This window comes from Chroicocephalus ridibundus, chromosome 4, assembly GCF_963924245.1.
Source record: "Chroicocephalus ridibundus chromosome 4, bChrRid1.1, whole genome shotgun sequence".
Lineage (NCBI taxonomy): Eukaryota > Metazoa > Chordata > Aves > Charadriiformes > Laridae > Chroicocephalus > Chroicocephalus ridibundus.
The window spans coordinates 54,410,152-54,433,318 of record NC_086287.1 but is presented as its reverse complement, the minus strand read 5'-3'; the positions used below and the strand labels follow the sequence as shown (position 1 = coordinate 54,433,318).

The 23,167-nt window shown below is 46.3% G+C and overlaps 1 protein-coding gene across 1 annotated transcript in view; it reads right to left on the bottom strand.

Moving 5' to 3' along the window:
- The window catches only part of LOC134514831 (ras and Rab interactor 3-like), a 173,052-nt gene that overhangs the window by 16,193 nt on the left and 133,692 nt on the right, over positions 1–23,167 (bottom strand). Inside the window, exons 20-23 of the mRNA XM_063333147.1 lie at positions 13,535–13,607; positions 10,202–10,293; positions 4,315–5,787; positions 1,591–1,899 (exon numbers count right to left, since the gene is read on the bottom strand). Coding sequence (XP_063189217.1) covers positions 1,591–1,899; positions 4,315–5,787; positions 10,202–10,293; positions 13,535–13,607 — 1,947 coding nt within the window. The remainder of the gene's footprint in view (positions 1–1,590; positions 1,900–4,314; positions 5,788–10,201; positions 10,294–13,534; positions 13,608–23,167) is intronic.

Below are 23,167 nucleotides of genomic sequence, written 5' to 3'. Positions count from 1 at the left end.
AACCGAAGTGTGACAGATATGTAATGTAACACCAGCATCAGAAGGAGACTGTGTGTCCTACGTGGGTTTTAATGAGGCATGCGAGTCTTTGATCTATACCAAATTTGCTCTCAAACTTAACACAACTGTTTTAACAATGTTACAGCAAATTCCCCTACGCATGTCCAAATCTTCTCATAGTAGAATCATAGAATCATAGAGCGGTTTAGGTTGGAAGGGACCTTAAAGATCATCTAGTTCCACCCCCTCTGCCCCGGACAGGGACACCTCCCACTAGACCAGGATGCTGAAAGCCCCATCCAGCCTGGCCTTGAACTCCTCCAGGGATGGAGCAGCCACAACTTTCCCGCACAACCTGTTTCAGTGCCTCGCCACCCTCACAGTGAAAAATTTCTTACCGATATCTAACCCAAATCTACCCTCTTCCACTTGGAAGCCATTGCCCCTCACCCTATCACTACATGCCCTTGTAAAAAGTTCCTCTCCAGCTTTCCTGTAGGCCCCCTTCAGATACTGGAAAGCTGCTATAAGGTCTTCCCGGAGCCTTCTTATCTCCAGATTGAACAACCCCAGCTCTCTCAGTCTTGATGACAGTCGGAGGTCCTATCCACCCTGCAGCTTAGGCTTAGCCCTGGGGTGGCTTCTTGCTCTGCTGTTAATGTGTCTAGATTGGTCATTGAACCTTGATGCATACTGTCCAAGGGATGACCCTGAAGTGAGGCTCAGAAGGGACACAACAATTTCTGTATGAGTGCTCCAAGGCCGTTGTCAGCATAAAATAAAGCAGAACAGCTAAAAGCACCTTTGGAGATTGTGAGCTCTTAAACAACCGCAGGTTTTTGCAAATTAATATCTGGCTTCTCTCCAAATTTATGCATGGCTCGTCATCAGCTCCCCAGTATGCAAAGGAAGCCCTTAAACTGGCAGGGCAGATCCCTGGAGGAAGGGGCTTCCTGGTCTATCTGCAAAAACGCATCCAGTCTGCAGGCCAAGGACTTAACGAGCATTTAGTGGTTGGCCTGAGGCCTAAGTTATATTTATACTCAGAGCACATACTTCCTCACACTGAAGAAGTGTAGGAGTGGCTTTTGGAATTTTCTGGATCATTAGGAATTAGTAACAAACAGTACTAGCATTTTGCTAGTACTCAATTTAAGCAAAACTCAATTTAAGCAGAACACCTCAATTTAAGCAAAACTTTGTAAAGGTCAAATCAAGAGACTTTTCCCAAAAACCCATTCCTAGAATTTACTGCTAAGCTGCTACAAGCTGGGACAGAGCTCTGAGGATTTATGGAGAGCTGTGCAAAAAGGACATTACCCATAAAACACTCATGGACATCTGTTTTTTGGAGCTATGGAGCTTAAAGTTAACCAGGTACCTTTTATACTCATTATTAGTGCAGAGAACTTCACAGTCACTAGCCAGCCCATTCTGAACACAACCTGTGGACAGCTGACACCAAACACACCGGCCATCACTGTTACCTGCAATCTGAATATTACCACATCAACTGTATCATAAACCCTGTTCCCTTTGATACACGGAGAAGGAGCAGGGAGGGATACCATTTCAGTAGGAGCGCTGTACCTGGGTTTCCCTGAGCCATGGAGTCATAGATGAGTTTGCAGGACTTCAGCAAGATGGCAATCTTCTTTTCTGGGGAGTAGGCCTTGTGCATGGTTGTGAACTTGTGAAGGATCTTTTCCAGCACAAAGGTTTCAGGCACACTGGTCGTGACGCCCAGGTCAGTGGTAGTTGTGTTTTGTATCACAAGTTGGTTCTCTTTTAGCTGCTGTAAAGATCCGTCTTCGTTGTGGATTTCTTTTAAGTAAGAATCAATGGCTTCTTTTAAAGGTTTCAGGACACATTTGTACAAAGCCGTCTCAGCAATCACTTCTGCATAGAGAAGGGAGAACGCAACAGTCTGTGATAAATACTCAACACAGTAGTACAGGTGCAAGTAAAACTGCTCAGAAAGCATGTGGCTGGTTATTCATGCACTACTGCATAGCTGTGAGCAGGAAACAGAAATTACACCCCAGAAAGTAAACCTTTCACTACCAACAGCCTCCAGAAGTCCTGGATAGGCTTGAGATGAACACCAATTGTGGAGCCGTAGGAGAGCTCCTGCTGCCAGCAGCCCCTGCTGTCTTTGCCCGACTCCGGGCTGAGCAGCATGGCACTGTCAGGCAGCAGGAAAGCCAACTCTGGGAAGAGATGAGGAACCTCACCTAACTGTGCTTCTTTTCACAGCCCTGCCCTTACAGATGCCCAGGTGGGATTCATCTCATGTCCCTTCTGACACCTCCCTCTAATCTATTTGAGATATTCACTCTGGGACAAAATCCATTGCACCCTCAAAGCGCCCCTTTCTCCTCAGGGACTGAAAAGGGGCTGTAGCCACCCACTCAGAGGCAGACACCAACATCTGGGCAGAAGTTTCTCACCCTTACTGCTCAAGTGACTCTAACTTACTGATACTTAAGCCACCTCTTACGCCACCTGTGGATGAGGAAATAAGTCTCTGTGGGTTGAGCATTAAAGGAAGCATGAGAGACTGTGAGAAAGTCTGTCATCTGACTCCTGGAAACCAGAGGGACTGCAAAGAATCCTCTTGCCACCCCTTCACCAAGGCAAAAAGGTCACCAGCAAAAGAGTTCATCTGCTCGGTCAGTGAGGAACGAAACGGAGGGTAGTAACATTTATGTATGCAAAATGCAAGTATTTCAAAGAATCCAGAGGATCAGTCAGCCTGAAGCAGGACAAATTCAAATGGTAAATCCTCCATGGTGGGAATCCCTGTCCTCCCCAGGAGAAGACAGTCCTCCCCAGGCTGACTAGGCCATATCATCCTGTTCAGGAACTGCCAGTGAACAGGGCTAGATCTAACCAGGCGTGTCTGTGTGAAGGTGGGGGGATCCTTGCACACATGCAGTTCTGCCAAGCAGAACAGGACACTTCTTTCTGCCTCCTCTTCACCTTCCCTAATCAAGATTCGAGACAGAGGTCTCTGTGCTGACACCCCCCTCTGCCTTGGGGACAAAAATTGCAGGTGTTAGATGAGGTGCATGAGAAGTGAAGCTCTAGCTCCCTTCTCCTGGCTATGGCAAGGGACTGGCAGCAGGTCTGTTCTGCTGGGGACACCACAGGATCGTTTGAAGCCTTTGCTGGGTGAGAAAGAAGTCACCAGGGCCTGCTGAGACTGACAGCTGAGTGCCTCTGGGTCCTGGCACACCACTTAACTGGGTCCCACCTAATACTGGAGCTGCAGGAACCCCTGGAATCCCTGGTCACTTCTGTGTTTGGCCATGTTCTGTCTTGGGGGTCTTCCAGCCCCCAGTTTGCTTTAAGCCAGCTTAGGGAATCTCATAAATAGCTCTGCACTGATTCTCGGGTCCTCAAGAAACAGTTTTAAGTCAAAAGAACATGTGAGTGCATGCATGCACTCTTTTTCTGGCTGTACAGCTTTGACTGGGATAAAAAAATCCTATAGCTGCTTGTATATTCCCTCATGAATGTACATTAAACAGACCAGTCCATTTCTTAGCAAGGGGGGAAGTAGCACATTACGCTCTCACAGAATATGGAATAAGAAGCAACAAAACACCCCTATACAGCCAAAAATATTATTTTTCCTCCCCATAGGCAAACTGTGTGTGGGGTAAAGACAGGTGCATGCTGCATTTGGGAGCCAGCAGTGGCCTTGCAGCAGGCAGCTCTCCTGCGCCTCTGAGCTCTGAGGAGCACAGAGCGGGATCAAGTGGTTCCTCCAACCTGCCACTCAAAACCATCGTAGTCTTGTACCTCCTCATGAGACAGTGATCAGCCCCCGATCTGGCTGCCACACGCAGGGAGTTTTCCATCCTCACTGCAGAGCGTGGGGCAGCGGACGTGGAAGACCACAGGGAACACGTCTGTGCAGGGGGAAGCTGGCCTTTTGTGCTTCCAGTAAGCACAGTTCCGTGTGTGTGCCTATGCGTACACACATACACGCACACATACACACGTATATGTATGTGTGTATATGCATATAAACATACATATATGTCTCTCCCACACACAAAAACATGCATTTCTTCAGCTTAAACTCTTCCTTCTAAAACATTTTTGTGCAACACCCCCTCATTGGTCTCCCAGGTTTTAGAGCTGCTCCTCCAAGTGCTGGCAACCACAGAGTAGACTTCAACATGCACCCCTCAGCTTTTAGGAGATGGTTTATAATTCTGTAAAGCAGAACCTGTGTCTGCATAATCCTGTCTCCCTCCTCACCTTCCCCAATCCTGCCCGAGGATGAGTAAAGCAGTCACCTACCTAACTGTTCCTCGGTGTAGGAGGCTGGGTCTATCAGAGATTTCAACTCGGTGCTCTGCACTAAGTAACTCTTCAGCTGCGTCATCATCATCCGGATTTCTTGTAGCATCTCTGTGCTGGAGCTCTGCTTTGCCATCATCTCTAAACTGTACACTCTGTAGTCCCGCACCAGGTTGCCAAAGTATGAATCCTTGTCCTGTGCCAGCTCCACTATCTTCTTCTGCAGCTTCCTGTCACTAGACAAAAAGACTGTGAAGACATTGGACAGGCTCACAAAGGACAGCCTGTTCTTGGCCTTATCCAAGATCATGGAGCGTGTCTTTTTACCGGACGAACTACTCAGCATCTCCAGGTCATCCTCTGTGCTGCTGGTGGAGTAGGAGTCTGGCTCGGACGCTGATGCCTGAGCCACGGCGCTGCTTCCTGGGCCCTCCAGGGAGGAGCGTGAACCTTTCAGTTCAGCTGAGGTGACAGATTTGTGGCCGTGTCCTTGTTCAGTCTTGGTATGTGTGCAAGTGGCACCACCTACCACTGTAGCTGAGCTGCTCTTGCACAAAGCCGTGGCCGTGGCTGTCTCTGCCACTGTTGTTGGCTTTGAGCTGTGGATCCTCGGTACCTGGGAAAGCCTCTTCCTTCTTGGTGGTGGGACAGGAGGTGACTTTCCTTTCTTAATGGCATTGCTTTGTATCTCAGGCATGTCCTCCTTCTTCTCTACAGGTTCGGGCTTTGCCTCCTGAAACCACGATACAGCCCTTTCGGGAACCTCCCCAGGCATTTCTACAGCGTTTGTGCACAGCAACCCTTTATCTCTGCTCTCTGTACTTGTGTCTTGTTTTTCTTCTGTCCGTTCCCCTTTCAGTGTTTCACAACTTCCAAGCTTACCCACACGGCTCTCCACCAAGGTCCTCTCACACAGCCGCCTCCGCGGGGGAACAGAGGGCTGGGAGCCCTTCTTGGTGCTCACTGCCGAGGGCTCGTTGCCTGAGCAGCTCTGCTTCCCTTCTTCTTCTTTATTGTCACCGCCTTCAATTTTCATTTCCCTGATGCTCTTTCCTAGTGGCTGAAGAAGCAGCTCATTTTCTTCACAGGCAGTCAGGGGATCCTGCAGGAGCTTCAGAGAAGATTTCTGGACGAGGGCGTGAGAAGGTGGAGGTGGAGGGGGCCGGCGGGGAGACCTCCTTTCAGCGAGCATGGTGGCAGGGGGGAGATCGGTGCTCACAGCATGGCTTTTAGGAGGAGGTATGTCTAGAGGAAAAGGATTACTGCACTCTTCTATAAAAATAGGATTCACGAACCACAGCCTGTCATTTCCTATTGACAGCTCAATTTCACATGAGCAGTGGTTTGTGCTACTTGCAAAACACTGGGTAGATCTTAAACTGTCTCCCTGGGCAGTGCTGAAAGCACAGTCTTTTGCAGGGTGGGATAACTCCGCACCTCCTCTTCTGTGGTTTAAGGAGGAATCCCAGAAATCTGTCAAAAAAAAAAAAAAAAGAAAGAAAAGAAGAATGAAAAACAGCTCTGAGAAAATTTTAGCTGCTAATGGTATGTATAAGTCCTACTTTTTGTTATAAGAAATGGTATATAAGCTTTCACACCTCTGCACAAAACACTGTGAAGAAAGGGTTGCCTGTTTTATGTGTGTGAGATACTTCAAACCAGGGGACAAGCTCAGAAGCTTCACCAGAAACCTCTTTCGTGCCAATTTTAGAATACTCATCTAGTGAAAACTGTTAAAGCCATACAGCCTATTCAGTGTGAGCAGGTAGGTACAAGTAACAAATATGAATGAGTGTGAAAAAGGGTCTATGGCTTGTTCAGTGATTGCTGATTCCAAATGCAAATAGCTGAGGATACCTGAGGTGAGGCTGTGAGGACCCCAGCGAGTCCTGACCATGGGAAGGTGCAGGGCTGAGATACACAGCCTGGATCCGACATGCACCGGGACCACAAGTGACATCAGATGAAGATGGGGCAGAGTCTGTTCTACACAGAGGTCTGATCCTGCTTTGCAGTACAACCAGTCCAGAAACATAGGATTTTAAATACCTTCCACAGATTAAAATTACCGTTAACGTCTATAGCTCTGGATGACCATTATCCATAGCCATGCCCACTCTGGTTTGCCTTGAGACTACCTCCCCACAGATGTAGAAGAGGAAAGATCGTGCAAAAGACTGTGTACACAGGAAGGTTGTATCCTGAAGGACTAAAGAATAGTTAAGTATTTCAGTGCCATTGCCTGCGACTGGAAAAGGAAGATGGTGTTTCAGATGCAAGTAGTCATTTCTGTATGTCACAAACCTCTTATTAGAATTTATTTTGAAGTAACTTGTTTAAAACAAAAAACAAAAGAAACCAAATACAGAATGTTTGTACACCTTTTGAACAGACTCAGTATCATATTTAACCATTTTCCCTTCCCCCAGAGGTGAGTTCTTGTACCTGCTTGCCTTACCAGTCTGATTGTTTTTAATTGCTCAGATGCTAATCCAGGGTCCACTGCTGGAAGCACCGGGAAACAGAAGCTCCTGCAAAACCTGTATGTTCTGCCCCCAGATTTAGGGACAAGGGGTAGATGGGAAATCGTGGAAACACAGGGATGCAGATAAATAAATCCTTTCAGCATGCTTGGTCCCTGGACACAGAGCTGACGCTGACGGCACACTCTTCTGGGTGGATTTACAGAGGATGCGAATGGGGCTGCCACACAGCTCCTACGCCCTGCCCTGTGCTTGATGTCAAGTGTGTCTCACTGCAAAAACATCATGTGCTGGGCCCAAGAGGGGACAGATAGGGCTGCATAAGGGTGGGATGACCGTCAGTGCTGAGCAGACGGTACAACTCTCAGGACGGTGCCTTCAGCTGTGCCTTGCCAGGGCCCCGTTCTCCTGCCGGCTGCACCAGCGTAGCCCCCAGCCCATGGTGGGGAAAGGGGCACAGCACTGAGCTGGCCAGAGCCCTGGGCAGGGTCTGCCCATGCCTCTTCCTGAAAATCAGCACCCCAGAAAAGCTCAAAGGGACTTCCAGTTGGGAAGGAACTCAGACCAAAGGAACTCTTCAAATAAAGCCAATGCAGAACTCGGGGGTGTAACACATGCAGATAATATCTCTCCCTTGCCCACTGTGTCCCCAAAGACAGGCCACTTCTTCCCGTTTTGCTCCCCGGTGCAGCCGTGACTTTTGATGGCTTCCTACTTGCAGCCAGCTCCACACCGTTGCTGGAAAAGCCACGTTCTTTCTGCCTCCGCCATGACCTGCCCTCTGCAGGGCTCTGCCTTTCCCCCTTGGTGCCCTGAGCCCACTGCTGGTCTTGCCTCCCTTGGCCAGTGATGTGGTCCCCTGGGCCACGGAGACTATCCCCATCCCTCCAGCAGGTGCAAGTGCTGCAGGCTGGGCAGGACGGGCAAGGCTGACTCCTCGCTGCCCCTCTGCTCCCTCTAACCAAGCACTTCTAGAACATCACCACAGAGTAAGCCAAGCACAGGTGAACTAAAAGACTGTCCATTCCCATCAGGATACAATCGCCGATGTTGCGTCTCGCAGCCTAGGCTAGTGTCCATGGCTAATTCAACTCCATAAGCATGTCACCATGATTTCCCAGGGAGGCTGAGGTTAGAGCAGCTTTATTCTCTGATTTCCTACCACAAGAGGGAGGAGAACATAGAAGCTTAAAATAAAAGTGTTGCTAGAAACAGCAGCACTCTCAACAACCAAATTCAGGAATAGATGGGCAGATGCAGTTGCACGTAACAGCATCATGCGAACAACTCCCTCATGTCTGAGACCATCTGGGGCACAATTTCCTTTAAACGCTCCAACTCTACTGGGTATCAGCAAATGCAAGACAGTGGAAGTTGCTTGTCTAAGTCAGAACATAATGCTGTGGAGTCTCACGGGCTGAGGCAATGGTGAGTAAATCAATCTACAAAAGGGAAGTTGGTTATTTTTCTCAGTAGTGGTCAGGATAAGACACTGTGATGAAAATGCAATACTCCACTCAGACTGTGACGGACCAGATGAGGTGGGCCTACCAAGGGTTACACAGCTGCTTCAGAGAGGGTGTTTCCCAGCCAAGCCACACTGTCCCATAGAGCAGGAAAGGCAGTTTAATCATCTCCCATTGCTGTCCTTCCCTTAGCTTACGCTGTGTGAGGGATAATTAGGCACTTCTTTGAGACTTTGGCACCTCTGTGATGGTACGTGCTCTTTGTGAAGTACAGTCACATTAATTGCCCTGCTAAAATGCCTTCTGTACCAGCCTCTAGTACCTCAGGACTAGAGGGCCTGCAGTACGTCCTCTTTGACAACATACATAACAGCCAGATCCTTTGTGGAACAATCTAGCTTGCAGGTAGACATCTTCTACCCCCTCAAAAAACATAATGCTTTGAAACAAATAAAAAGCAACATACCAGAATTTCAAACAATTTTATCTTTCCTTTGGGAGTGCCACTTCGGGCAGCACTTATTGCTTGGGTATCCGTTTGTACCCCTGAAACTTTGTTCCAGGAAGCAGTAAGCAGTATCACTCGTTACTTCAGCTTGTTTGGCTTTAGTGAGATAGCACGGCACTCCAAGAAGCTAGCATTATTTCCCAGGAAATCTTTATACAACAGCAGGCTTTCTTCTGTTGTCAGAAACTTTCCTGGCATGCGATGTAGCGTGACAAACCTGCAAGCATCACCACTTTTATGACCACCAGTGTACAGAGAGAAGGAAGAAGACTACAATCAACATTGCTTTGGTGCTTGTGCTTCAGTTAATCCTTCCTTTCAGAAGTTGCTGGAGGATGTTGCCTAGGTCAGGATCTCCTCTGCTGGCTCAAATTAGACCACAGGTTGGACAATCATGACACACTTCTTCCATTTTTTAATTTTTACACTTGTTATAATAAAATTAATAATAAGTTTGCAACTTGCTATCTCAAGTTGCAAAGTACCTTTCTTTAAAGCATAAGTGCTGGCTGGACACCCATACTCAAGGATGCTTTGACGGATTGGTGTATCTTCAAAATAGAGGATGCTGAAAGTGTTAGAGGCAATTCCGATGGTTGAATTCAACAAAACTGCTTGAAGTGAAACCAGTGGGGTTGGCCATGTCTTCTGGGAGGTATAACACAGAAGATCCAAAAATAGATCTGTAAAGCCCCAGGGTGCTCTAGTGAATATCTCAAAGTGAGCTAACTCTTCACTTCCACCATTGTTTGGCTGTTTTCAACAGCTGAGGGAAAACTGAAAATAGCAAGGGAGTGGCTAACTGTTAATAGCTGTCTCGAGTGGAGTGTGTTAAATGGGAAGGAATAAGAAGGAGACATACTTTAGTTAACAGAACTGCATTTCCCAACTCTGTAACTTTATACATCTGATCTAAAATTTGCTCATTTGGTGCTGTCACTAAAAATAACATTCCTTTTCGTGTCTGATTAGCGTGAGGCGAGAGAATATGCTGGGACACTACACGTTTCTCTACCAACTAGAAATCCTGCAAGAGGAAGCAGAAATATCAGAATTTAGAAATATCACACCCCCATCAGCACTGCCGCCACACATCAGAGGGGAAACTGCAAAGGTGTTTTCCTCCTTTCACATGCCTCAGATGCCAAATACTTCCAATGCGTGTAAGCTATCCTGAGAGGCTGTGCCACCCTTCAGCTGTTGAAAGCCCCAGCCTCCAGGTGAAGGTTTACGTCCAAAGGGGCAAGAGGCCTTTTTTCCAGTGTGCTTCTATAAACATAAAGATCATAAACATCTTCTCTCATGCATTCAGGCCTCTCCAGCTATTCTGAAGACAACGGTTCATCTATCCTCCAGTTGTACTATGTCTGTGCGAGGCACCATGGTTCTCACAAGTCTGAGTGAAACTCTGGCTGCTCTGAGGGACTTACCTATCCCCAGACTAGAGATAATTTCAAGGTCTTGAAAGTTTTTGGCTTCTAATATTGCTTGTGGCAGCTTCAGGGTGAAGGGCAGCAAATCCCTGTAAAAAGAAACACAGTGAAAAACCAACAAAAGAACAAACCCCACAACTGTTAGGAACTTCAGATTTTACTGTTGGTTTTAGCGGTTGAATTGGCTCACAATTTCAGCCCTGTTCTGCAAAGTCCTGAATGTTGTCAAGGGAAGATCTTGCGGCCAGTAAGGCATCGTGGACATTGTACTGGCCTGGGTTGCTCTGATTTCATAGAATCATAGAATCATAGAATGGTTTGGGTTGGAAGGGACCTTAAAGACCATCTAGTTCCACCCCCCTGCCATGGGCAGGAACATCTTCCACCAGACCAGGTTGTTCAAAGCCCCGTCCAGCCTGGCCTTGAACACCTCCAGGGATGGGGCAGCCACAGCTTCTCTGGGCAACCTGGGCCAGTGTCTCACCACCCTCACAGTAAAGAATTTCACAAGAGATCACCAGCTCCTGTGGTGATGCTTCATACCATTCCATGGGCTTAATCACTGTGCCTTGGCTTCCTCCTCCAAAACCAGAAGGAACGCCTCTCACCTCAGGGGAAGCCACACGGGTTGAAATACCTTCCCATGAAAAGTGAGGTGTTGCGAATGGTAATTATTGTAAATAGAAAAGCCGTTCTTTCTGGTGTGGAGGGGATCTGCAGTCCTTTTTCTTTCTGTTTACCCTTCTGTCCCCACCCTGCTTCCTCTTTTAAAAATCAGTGTAAGGCACGGGGACACAGCGAGACACAACGGGGTTAGAGAAGACGGTAGCTCCTGGGTGAAGAGACAAACGATGAACTGCTGCATGGCACCGTGAAAACACACATATCCCCCTATTCTCTGCTCTCAGACTTCTGACTGAGAAGACTTCTGACTGGTTTCTGGAAAGATGCTATATTTTTACTGAAAAAAAGATACAGTTTCTCAGAGGATGTTAGTTAGGTTTCACTGAAAGACACCTTAACTCTCAAATAATTTACCAGAGCTCTTGGGCTGGTGGTGAACTGTTTGGGTTTGCCTCTTGCCCACCAACAATTCACTAAACCTGTTCCTACCTCAATTCCCATTCTAACAAGGACTAGAAAAGCCAGCAAGTCCCTAAAAGGAAGCAAAGAATGGCGCACGGTCATTTTACACATTAAAAAGTTTAACAAAATGTTCTGCAAGCCACAGGAAATTATTTTAGAAAAAGCTGTCCTTGTGAGTAGGTGGTCTCTGCTACACAAACGCACCCCAAAAATGCATGTGACTGCAGACCTAGGGAGGACCAATCTGTTGACAGATGAATGCTGCGGGGGGGGCTATTTTTGCCCATATTAACAGATATATATCTTACTGATGCACAGTGTACTCCATGGGTTCTCTGCACCACTGAGCACTCTGTTGTCACATTGTTTGTCATAATGTGATCCCAGTAGTATTTTTTTTCATGGCAGATATTAGGCTTTAAAGAGGAAGAGGGTCCATGGACCTTCTGCTTGCTTTGTTTGTTACTGTTACGTGCACAAGCAGTTCCCTTCTATTTTTTTTTTACTAGAAAAATACACCTAAAAATCAGGAAACATCAAGACATTAATAAAAAAAAGAAGTCTGATTTTATTCATGGTGCAGCAGCTTGCAGACAAGCCACCAAGTCACCTGTTACCTACAGGTGTTATTTTTGTGATCGAAGATAATCTAGCCAGGCCAAACTTTCTTTTGAAAAGAGCCTGTCAGTCCTGATAGCTGTTTACAGCTATTTATAGTTGACTTTTTACTACAGCCCTGAGAACAGGCCTCTCCACTCACCATCACAGAGCTCCTCCAAGCTGACAGCAAATGGCAGGTCAGTGCCTAAGCAGCTTTTTTATTACCCCCTTCTCTCAGAAAATTATTCCCTGTTTACCTTGTCTTTTGACGGCAACCTGAGAAATCACATGAACCACCCAAATGTGTATTTAACACTCAGAAGTAAGATCCATAGCAGGAACTAAAAGAAAAGCTTTCCTTTCTGAGACTATTTCTTAAGCCATGGAAAGCTCTTTCTTAAGCGTGGGAGCTTTTCGTTAAGCTTCAGGAAAGCAGAAGCGAGCAGATTTTCCCTCCCACCAGCCATTTGACTAGAAATGCCCAATTCTTGGTTGCATTTGGGCTCTTCTTTGCTCCTTTGGTAAGACAGAAATCTTTATATGGGGCCAGGGATTAATTTATACCCATTCTATTGGGTCTGTACACATCTAGATGGCATCTTTTCATGGATGGGGGTGAGACAGAGCGTGGTCCCTTGCGTGTGGGTAGGAGTCTTGGCCCAGCAGTGTTGAACTCGGCTGGCTGCAGAAGCAGCCCCAAAATAGCGAATAATACTGGCTGGGTAAGCTGCAGCACACTGTATCTTACCATAGATAGACCATTCCTGCTGCGTGACCTAACCAAGTCCCTAGCACGACTGCCTTGTAAACATATCCTGAATCTGCTTTCCCCTCTTAAATGGAAATAACTACTTTAAGAGTCATCTAAGTTTCTACAGGGAAGGTCAAAAGTTTACATCCAACTCAGAACAAGGCTGCAGCAGGAATGGGGTGAGGAGGTTGCAGAGGTATTGCTGCAGTGTGCTCGGCACAAACACACAGATTGGAGGAGACTGCAAACACACAGGTTTAATTACACAGAGGGACTCATCAGCTGCTGATCAAACCTTGCGCTAATGAAAACGACCTTACAGGTCTTTCCCATCTCTGTGCCCACTACATTTGGTATTTCTGAACTGAGCAAACCAACAAGGTCTGTTCTTTATCACTGTATTTTATTTTTAAATTTTGGCTAAGGAACAGAAATTGTTTCAGGACTACTCCCCATGACAGATTCCCTGTAGGTGACTAAGTGCAGTCTCCCACAGGCAACAGTCCGCTAGCAAGCTTGCTAAGTCACTGCCAGGTGTTTGTGGATGCTTAAAGCTGCTTTTAATAAGAGATGGTTGATGCAGGACTTTTTTCTCCTCCCCGCCCTGCTACCCCCAGTCCTGTGCCTTGGTCCTTTGTGGGTGCAGCCCTAAGGACCTTCCTCAGACAAAGCTTCCAGCTTCAGGGACAGCTGTGGTTATGGTGTGTCTGGCTAGAAACTGTGTGATCTGGCCTCATCACAGATGCTAGCATCTGAAATACCTCCTGGTCTGGCAGGTTAGAGGAAACCAGAGGAAACATTGGAGGCTGTGCTGTGACTGGGTACCGGGAAAAGACAGTCCAGTGGGGAGTGCAAAGCGACCCCCCGCCATGGCAGCAATGAATCTAACTCACCTACTGACGCAGTAGAAGGCAACCAGTTTGAAGACATCCTCAAATACAAGGATGGATCCTTCCAGGTATAGGACTGATGAAAAACAAACAAACAAACAAACAAACAAACAAACTAGTCAGCAACTGTTTTCTTTAAGCTGTATGGTAAAGAAAAGCTGGTGGGTTTGTCTCACACATATCTTGTGTTCTGTGATTGTCCAGTATTTGCATGGACTAATATGAAGAAGCATAAAGAAATGTCTTCAGACGGCCAAATGCAATGAGAATTCTTCAGGGAAACACAAGAAGAAATGTCTCAGCCTGGCCTTCTGAATGGTTAGCTCAAGATATCAGAATGTTGTGACAGTAATAGAAACAATGGGAAGAAAACAACCCCAGGTGACAGCCAAAGGGTTCATTACAAGCCCATCTGTCTCTAAGGATGTGCAGATCCACAATACATATGGGGCTGACCGTGTGACTCTCCATGCTGGAATCTGGTTTGGTCTGGATGGACAAAGTGCTTTGAAATAAAAAAAATAGAAATTACTACTTCATTAGTATGTGTGTGGGCTCTGACCTGGGTCACGCAGGTGGTGTGAGCACAGCCTATTTGTATCTCCCCTGTCTTCTCCCCCCCGTTGTGTTACACAGCAACGGCACTTTCCTTTAAGTGGCAAAATACAATCTACACCACATTGCAGAGTTCTTCAAGATGACCTCCTTTGTAACAGCATGCTATGGCATGGTGTAGCCCAAACCTCACATGTTATTAGAGAGTTTTTGGCTGCTAAGCTAGAAAAAATTCACCAGCCAGTGGAGAAAATTTCACATTGACTGTTAAACCAAGGCAGAGAGAAAGAGGTGGAGCCACAGGAGAGAAGTGTCCATCTTTGCTTCTGCTTTACAGTCTCACAAATTGTCTGTGCCCATATGTACACAACACACAAACACAGAGACTGAGAGATTCAAGGAAATCTGCAGCAGTTTCTCAAAAATGCCCACTTACTGGTGCTGGAGAACTGGAGCCCCAGAGCTGCACCGTTCCTGCCACAGGAGCATACCAGGAGTCCTTGGGGAGCAGCAGCAGCTCAAAACCTCATAGCAGCACCCGCAGCTACTCTGCATCTTTCTTCACTCTGTTTTCCAGGCCACAGTTCATAGCCATGAGAATCACAGAATCATCTAGGTTGGAAGGGATCTTTAAGATCATCGCATCCAACCATCAACTAACACCAACAAAACCACCACTGAACCATGTCCCTAAGCACCATGTCTACCCATCTTTCAGCTATCGTGATTCAGCTGCCTTGGTCTGCCATGACTCACAGCCCTGTGAAACCTCTCCACCTCCTTGCCCTGCCTGCTTGGTTCTTAGTTCTCCTGCCAAGGAGGGCCTCCAGCACCTGCAGGAGGGAGACATCCGCCTGGTTCTCCTCTCCCCCGGCTCCAGGTTCTGGCTCTTGTTCTCCAGCCATCAGAGAATCCCTCTGGAAGGAAATGCTCAAGCTTGTCTCTCGTTTGGCGTCACCGTTCGTTTCCCAAACAAGGCATTTCCTACTTTTACTTCTCCCTTTGTCCTTGCCCAGGCCCTGCAGCTTGCTATTTTGGGCTGAATACACCAATGTAGGCATTTTTTGAAGAGGTAGAGGCCATGTAATTCTCAGAAGTCACTGCTAACGTCAATTTGTGTTAGATCAGCACAGACAGATCAACCTCAGTGTGTGCACTGATACCAGACTGCAACGTGGAATTCAAAACATACTTTAAGCAAAACAATCCCTTTCCCTTACTTTTCTCCCACAACTGGAAAAATAAGTGTTCGTCAAGTTTTTTCTTTTTCCTTATTAAGAATGATGTTTCAGTCAGGGACATTCATTAAACATCTACCACAAACAATTTCTAGAGTTTGAAATCTATCTGCTTCACAGCTCTGACACAGGAAACAAAAACAAAGACAAAACCCAGTGCTGTTCCAGAGAATGAACCAAACCCCAAGAGCCTGAACTCACTCGAATCTCCAGCACTTTATTAAAGTCCTTTGTGTGGAAGATGGTTTTAAGGACTTTTTTTCTGTTAAGAACCACATGTTCACTTTGGCACCCCAAGTTGCAGGTGTACGTAAGAGAGCTTGCGGCACCTGTACATGTTTACAGACATGAGCAGATCGCCTGGATTGGGACTAATGATTGTTTCTGTGCCAGGAAGCTCTGACATTTGGGGCCTTGAATTTTAGACAAAAGAATATTAGTCCAAGCCCCTCAGCATCAGGAGTATCCACCTAGAAGTGCCTTGTCACTGTACAGTACTCCTCCTCTCCTTCCATGCGTAGTTAAATAGCATGAAACACCACAAATACTAGGAATTATATAGCTAAAGCAGTCTAGGTACAAAAGCTGCTGGAGCTTAAGGACAGGAATTTTCAGCAGGTGGGATACAGAAACTGGCCTGTCCCTGGTCTGCTCTGAGAGGTCACAGAAGGTAACAAAATCAAGTGTATTTGTCAGAAGGCTGGAATTCATCAGAGACCCACAGCTCTGCTGGGAGATTTTTGGGTGGCCTGCAAATAAGTAAGAATAGAAAACCGCTGCTTTAGATGGATGGTTACCCAAGGTACTAGCACCATCAGGACCAACACTCTGCCCAAAATTTATTCTGAACCGCGACAGTGTCAACGAGCCCACGCAGGGCTGCTGTGGCCACTGGGACCTGCTCCAAGCACAGCATCCATGGGGAAAGCCTTGCAGTCTTCTGTGGGGAAGGTCTTCTCTGGGAGAAACTAACACTTTTTCCTTAACCTGTTTTTATCCACACACCTGCTGACTGCCAGCAGGCATCACCAATAAGCAGTGCCTCCCGACTGCTTTGCCGTGGCAGATGATGAGTACGGTATAGGAACATCTCTTGTGGGAATGGCTGTCATTCGCTTGTGGAGACCATTAAGCTGCATGTTTCTGATTCTTGGAAAGATGCAGAAAACAGCGAGTTTGTACAGCTAAAAGGGCTCTGCTGACTTTTGGGGACAACGTACCTCTCCCCCAGTGCCATCGCTGCCCGCAAGGCACCCTGGTCTGAGAAGACGGTCAGGAAGAGGTGCTTTTCTCTGTCTGTGGATGTGCTGTGGGCAGCTGGGGACATTTCACTGACAGGAGCACTGCTGCTCAAGGAGGGATCATGATGTTGCCATTTATAGGAACTCATGACTTTTGCAAAAGCTCCAAGGAGACACTTTTCGGCCAGACCGCTGTAATCCTGCTGAAAACCACAGAGACAGAATTCACCTTTCTTGGGCTCATAAAACTATACCCACAGCACCTGCAGAGCAAGGAAGTCTCTACACTTCACCAGAACAGTGGCAGGATGTCAAGAGTATGACCAAAAGCAACATCAAAAGTAGGCTGGGTTCTGTGAGCCAAATGTATTGGCACAGCATATTGAGTTTTACCTGATATTTAGAAGCCCACAGAAAAAAGTCACCTTCAGGAAATCAAAGGGGAAATGTGTAGATCAATGGGCAATTTTAAGCGTCTGAAACAAAGATATCAGAATTAATTGAAAAATCTTTTATGGGTGATGGCAGCATTAGCAATACAAATTAGTGGTTCACTGTTGACCATACTGCGGTTTGTGTCTTTTGTGCAACTCAATAAGTGAACAGGACATGGCCAGGTTATGAACTGCTATAAATATTTATGATTGCCTGATCCTTCCCTTTACTACCCCAACATGCTCTGTAGAGTGTCATCTTCAGGCACTGACTGGAATCTATCTTCATGTTTCCCTTAGTCTTTAGATCTCCCCATCATTTCTCTATCCAGATACTGATGTTTTTGAGTCACGTTGTCCCTGGGCATTCTGCCTTCCTTTCCTCTTTGATTTTTCCCTGCAGAATTGTATTTGCTAGTCCTGTTATTCTGGTCACATGGACAAACCACCCCAATTTCCATCTTCTTACTCCTTACAGATGCTCACGGGACCCAATTACTTCAGCTTCTTCTTCTCTAATGGCACTGTTAGTCCTATTCACTGTTTTTGATATCTGTATAATCCTTCAGAGGTATCTGAATTCAAAGGTATGAATCCCTTATTCTGCAGCAGTTGTGTTGACAGAGGACTACTGAGAACACAACCATCCTCAGAAGTCCTGCTTGGATGTGCCTGAGATGCTCTTATCTTTCCAGATTCTGGCAAACTGTGAGATTTGTCATCATGGGAGTGATTCCACATTTCTATTTTTATTTTAAGATTTAAGATTATAACTCCACAGTCTCCTAACCAGACCTCTCATTGATCTTCCCCTTCTTTGATATGTCTCTGTCTTGATACCAGAGTTGCCATGACCTTGCTTGCGCTGACCTTTGCAGTAGACAGCACTGCCCAGCTTTGCTGCTGTTTTGCTACCCTCAGCCCTTTCCTCATCTCGCTATGAAGACGGGATCACTCCAAGGCAGAGGTTACTAACTTCCAGACGCCGACATTCCTAGCTGTTGGATGGCCCAGGTTATCAGTTTTCTGCCCTTGGGGAATGAGCCCTGGGTATCATAATAGATGTCTGCAGTGACTACTGTAACCCCTGTTGCGCTTGTCATACCTGCCATGCTTTAGAGAGATGCGTGAGAGAGTGATGCAATTCCTTCAGGTTATTGCTCCAGTTCCCTGAGCACGTGCAAAACTCCTTCTGGCCCCTACTCGTGCACTAGGCTGGTGGTGGCATTAAGAGAAAGAGTTTTAGCTGGATAGAGGGAAATTTAGATTCCTCGGTAGAAGTCCTTAGGGTGTTTACAGTGTCTTTCTGCAACAGCTCTGTTTGAAAGTTCCTAGTATCTGTCCCTGACATTATTGTATTATTTTTTGATGACTTTCTGGACAGTCTGTACGACCTTCAAGTGCTATGTTGTAAAACACTTGTCATTGTTTACTTGCTTTCTCTTCTCAAGGCCTTTTTATTTCTTCTGTAATCTGCTGCCTCTGCCTCTTCCATCTGCTGCCTAAGCTTCCTTTTTGGTTGCACAGTTCTAGACTGTCTTGGGCAACCCAGGTCTGTTTTGTCTTTCTTGTGTTTCCTAGTGATTCTTTCATGAAACTGTCAGTTGTTTCTATTTTTTCCCCTCATCAAGGAAGGGCAGACACTTCCCTGGTTTGGACTTCTGCCAGACTCTTCTGTTGTGCATCCAACTCATGCTCTCTCACAGGATTTCAATTTTATGGCTTCCTACAGAGTTTAATCTTTCTGGCCATGATGAAAAAAAAATCACTGCTGGTGGCAGTTCCTGGGAAATGGAAACTAATGAATTATGAAAGCGATAAAGTGTTAATGAGCTTGGGTCTAGAGCGTAAGAGAAATCTATTTTTAAGCTATGTTTTTCACAAAATATAATTATATTGTGCAGAACTAAATTAATGCCATTAAAGAAGATGCAAAACACAGGCTTTTGCACTCTTCCCAGGCTGGGGTTGAGTAGAGGGGACACTCGGTAGAGTTGACTGTTTCCCTGTGCGCTGTATGAGTATTCTAGTGCTTAGAAAAAGGACCTGTCCTTAGATCTAACAGCCACAGGGGTCTTGACCGCTCCGCAGTACTTTGGCTCATCCACATTCACCCAAGCAGATGGGCAGCACGTTGGTGTCCACTTAGATTTTATGCCTTTAATTCAGCACAAAATCCTGCTGCTGCCTGGTCTCCTTGCCTCTGCTGCAGAATGCTCGAGCAGAAACGTGTCGCAGTCACTTCGCTGCTCTGTTTCCTCCTTATTGTGATTAGCGTTTCAGCAGGGGTTGAGAGGGTGGCTCTCACGGAAACTTCAAGCACAGCTAAACCAGCTAAAAGTGCCGCAGCTTCTCAGTGCTTTCCTTACAGGTATCCATGTGAACAGTCCTGGCAGGCCCGTGGGCACTGCCAGCCACTTCAGGGGTCAAGACCAGAGCACAGGCTGGCGAATGGCTGCTTGGTTTCAAAGCACTTGCCTTCTTTGTCAGATCCTCCCCCAGCATCTCCTTTTCAGTGCTCGAATGAAAACCTTAAAGTCTGTGGAAATTCCATACCTGGCTTGCGCTTTCTTCAGCCAGAGGCTGGGGAGATCCAGAACATCTTCCCAAGACCAGATAGCAACATGCAACATGAAATTTAGCTAGATTTTCAGATGTAGCCACACAGAGTGTGTTTTCTTGCTCTCACACAGCAGGGATGAGAGGGAAAATGTGGTCCTTCTGAAGTGTCGAGGACTGAGAGGGCTCCCAAAGACACCAAGGGGAGCAGGGTGTCACGTTCGATTGCTGTGGTCCCTGCTGTAACCAGTTGAGCACTATGGGATCATCGCTGGAGAAGTCACATTTTCACAGGTAATTAAATTCAGCATCCACCCAAACATCACCATGGCAGTACAAGATTTATGCTGCCCAGCACGGTGATTCAAACCATCAGGGCTCAGGGCTATGGCTGACAAGACAAACTGAATATAGATACTTGGAAGTTGCTCTCAGAAGGCAAATTTCTTTGGTAAAACTTTGTGAAGTAAACAAAGCTTTCAGATATATAAAGGGTCTCCCCTGTGCCTCATGTAAAGGGAAACGATGCTATGATTTGAAATTCTGGGGATTTAGTTCTTAGCAACAATTTTCAGGTCATATAGATAATCTTGAGAATCAATCTCTATGTGAAAAATACGTTATCGTACAGATGTATTTCATTAAGAACCATTTTTTTCCATTTACTTTGGATAAAAGGTTATTTCTCCGGCTCTGACATACATCATGAAATACCACAGAGTTGAGGTTAATCATATAGAAAAAGGAAGTTTTCTGAGCATTTAAAGGGAAGCCATACACTACCCAGAACCACATTCTGCATGAGAGACTTCCAGGAAGAAAGACCATACTTTCCAAAGGTGAGTGATGAAAGGGACTAACCCACTCTGACTAACCCACTCTGAAATGGCAGAGGTCAACATGGTGGACAATAAAAGGAAAAAATGATATTTCTGCTTCAAGAGCTGCAATCCCATCTATTAGCCAACCTGGCAGAAGAAGGTCTTCTGATTCCCACTCTTCCGAGTGGGACACATTGCAGTCTCACTGACTTTGAAGGTCCTACTCAAAGGTAAAAGTATGAGGTCCTTACCACCCTCATTTTACTTTGAGCAATATCTTATTTACCTCATTTACAAGTCTAAATTCTTGTTTATTAAGCTCTTTAAGATCCTCAGATAGCAAACACTGTCCAAGGGCAAAAATTATAATTTGTTAGAGTTTAGCCACTGAGACAAGGGCACTGGTATTATGGGTACTGATTTAGAGTAGCTGTTTTAAAACCAGTAAGCTTTTTGGGTTATGTTCAAGGTACTAAGCAGAGTAGGGTAAGGCAATATTATCCTAGAAGAGCACACATCGTCTCTAGCGCTGATTACACACAGATTTTGCATTATGCCTCTTGGGAGTGAAAAATAAAGCAAAAAAAGCCAAAGCAAGGATTAACAAAGCTAAGAAGACCCTGAGGCCTTCTTTCCAACAGGCTTTCCCTACAATCCTGTCCATTTAAAGCCTAAAGTAAAAATGAAAACGTTTGCATGGAGAGGGGGGAGGCAACTCTTCAGGAGGAGAGTTTAAAAAAAAAAAAAAAAGAAAAAACCAAACCGCTATAAGCAACCAGAATGTTTCCAAAACAACCTGTAAACCACACAGAAACCTGGCACTGTTACATCTTGAAAAAGCAGCTGCACAAGTACCTTAGTTTTTAAAAGTGTTTTATATTTTAAAATAAGCAGGGTGTCAAAGCAATGTGGAACTCAGCTCAAACGAGCGGGACTTGGTGAGACTTTCTGCTTTCCTTGTGCACGCCTGCATTTAGAAGAGAAATGATGAACTTGCACAACAGGTTATAAAATGTGTCCTCATACCATGTTTTACAATATCCCCCAGGCCCTTGGTTGCTGTTCTTGCCAAACCAAGACGCTGGGCTCCTACTTCAGAGTAGCCTCCTGAGTGGGAACTCCTTGACACTAACTCAATTTTCAGTGTTAATAACAATGGGGATAATATAGGACTCATCCTTGCCAGGCGGACTAACCTTGGGAAGACGTCTAGGTTAGTCATCCTTAGGGAACTAGAAATCATTCAGTCTCTCTCTCCAATCAAACCACAGACGGTAGGCCAGACAATGATAATGTCTCCTGTGTCCTTCCAACAGCCCACGCAGAGATGGCCTTTGGCCTTGCATTGCCTGTGGAGGCAGATGAGGTCCAGCAGAAAACAGCAGCACAACAGCACTCCTTGAGCTGGAGTCCAGGGCTGGGGCAGAGCTGCCCAGTTCTCTCACGCCGTGGGACAGACTTGCTCAACAGTAGGTTTTTCATGGCAAGAAGCTGCGTAGGTGACGGTAGACTTTTCTCGCTAATGAGAAACATTGAACAGGGGAAATTAGCCCCTGCTGAGCCCTGGGTGATGCAGGCAGATTGTTATCTGCGTCTGAGCAAGGCTAATCTGAAGATAACTGGGGTAGCTCTACAGCTTCAGAGCTGTTGCACAGACACACCATCGGCAGCAACAGGAACCGCTTTAAGAGATAACACTTGTCTGTCTACTCTCCTTAACGGCAAGGTGTCTACCGCACCAAACAGGAGTCACTTACCATGGGAAAATAGGATAGTAGCCTGCATGCCCAGAGGCCTCCTTATATGCAATTAAACTGCTTAAAATCTGAAGCTTAAGGTTAATTACATATTGAGCTTCTCCAGCCTCCCCTGCTAAAAACACAAAAACTTCTATTCATCGACTGGCTAATCCTTGAAAAACGTAGTCTTGGACAAGTTCTGCTGCTGAAACGTATGATTTGCTTAATTGAGATGGAATTAAGGAAATCAGCCATTTTTGGCAAGAGAAGGGAAGAGGGATCTTCTCTCCCAAGGGCTTCGATAACTCTGTTGTTATTTTTTCCAGCACATTTCTTTTTTTCAGGCTATTCAGGCCCCGAGCTGACAACAGTTTCTTACTTTGCCACAGTCACACACTCCATCACGCAACAATAAAGGAAAACATTCCTCTGAAGTAAACTAGAAAAATTGGCTTCCCTCACAGTGCGGCAGCAGAGTTGCCTGACAGCGTATACAGAAAGCATACAAAAAAAAATTGAATAGTGTTGGTACCTCAGTACTGAACAAAGTCAAGTGCTCGGCGTGCAAAGGACCTCTCTGCAGCCCTGGCTTGTTCAGGGCTGGTGGGGCACAGCTGTCCAAGCCCGTTCATCAACCCGCGCCTCAGCTCTTTGTAAAATGGGCACAACAACACTGACTTCCTTGGCAAAATTAAGTAGAGCTCCCTGAGCCATATATTCTTAGGTCCGTTCCTCTCTGCAGGTGCATGCAGCTGCCATGCCCTGCCTTGTGTGCCACAGCCCCACACAGCAAGGAGGGAAAGGGGCAGCTCTTCAGCATGGTGCCAGCCACGCTCTGCCTCAAGGAGGCTGGCTGCAATTAGGGCAGTTTGGCTGATGTTCTGCACCGACCTCCCACCCATCCCGATGATCCTCGACCCCTGCCTACAGCCTCCTTTCCTTGCACCGCAGGACAGCTCTGCTGGGGTCCTGCCACTATGGGCAGTCCGCTTTCGGCTTTGCTCAGAGCATCTCGGAGGCTCACGCAGTCATCCAGCGCTACAGGATGT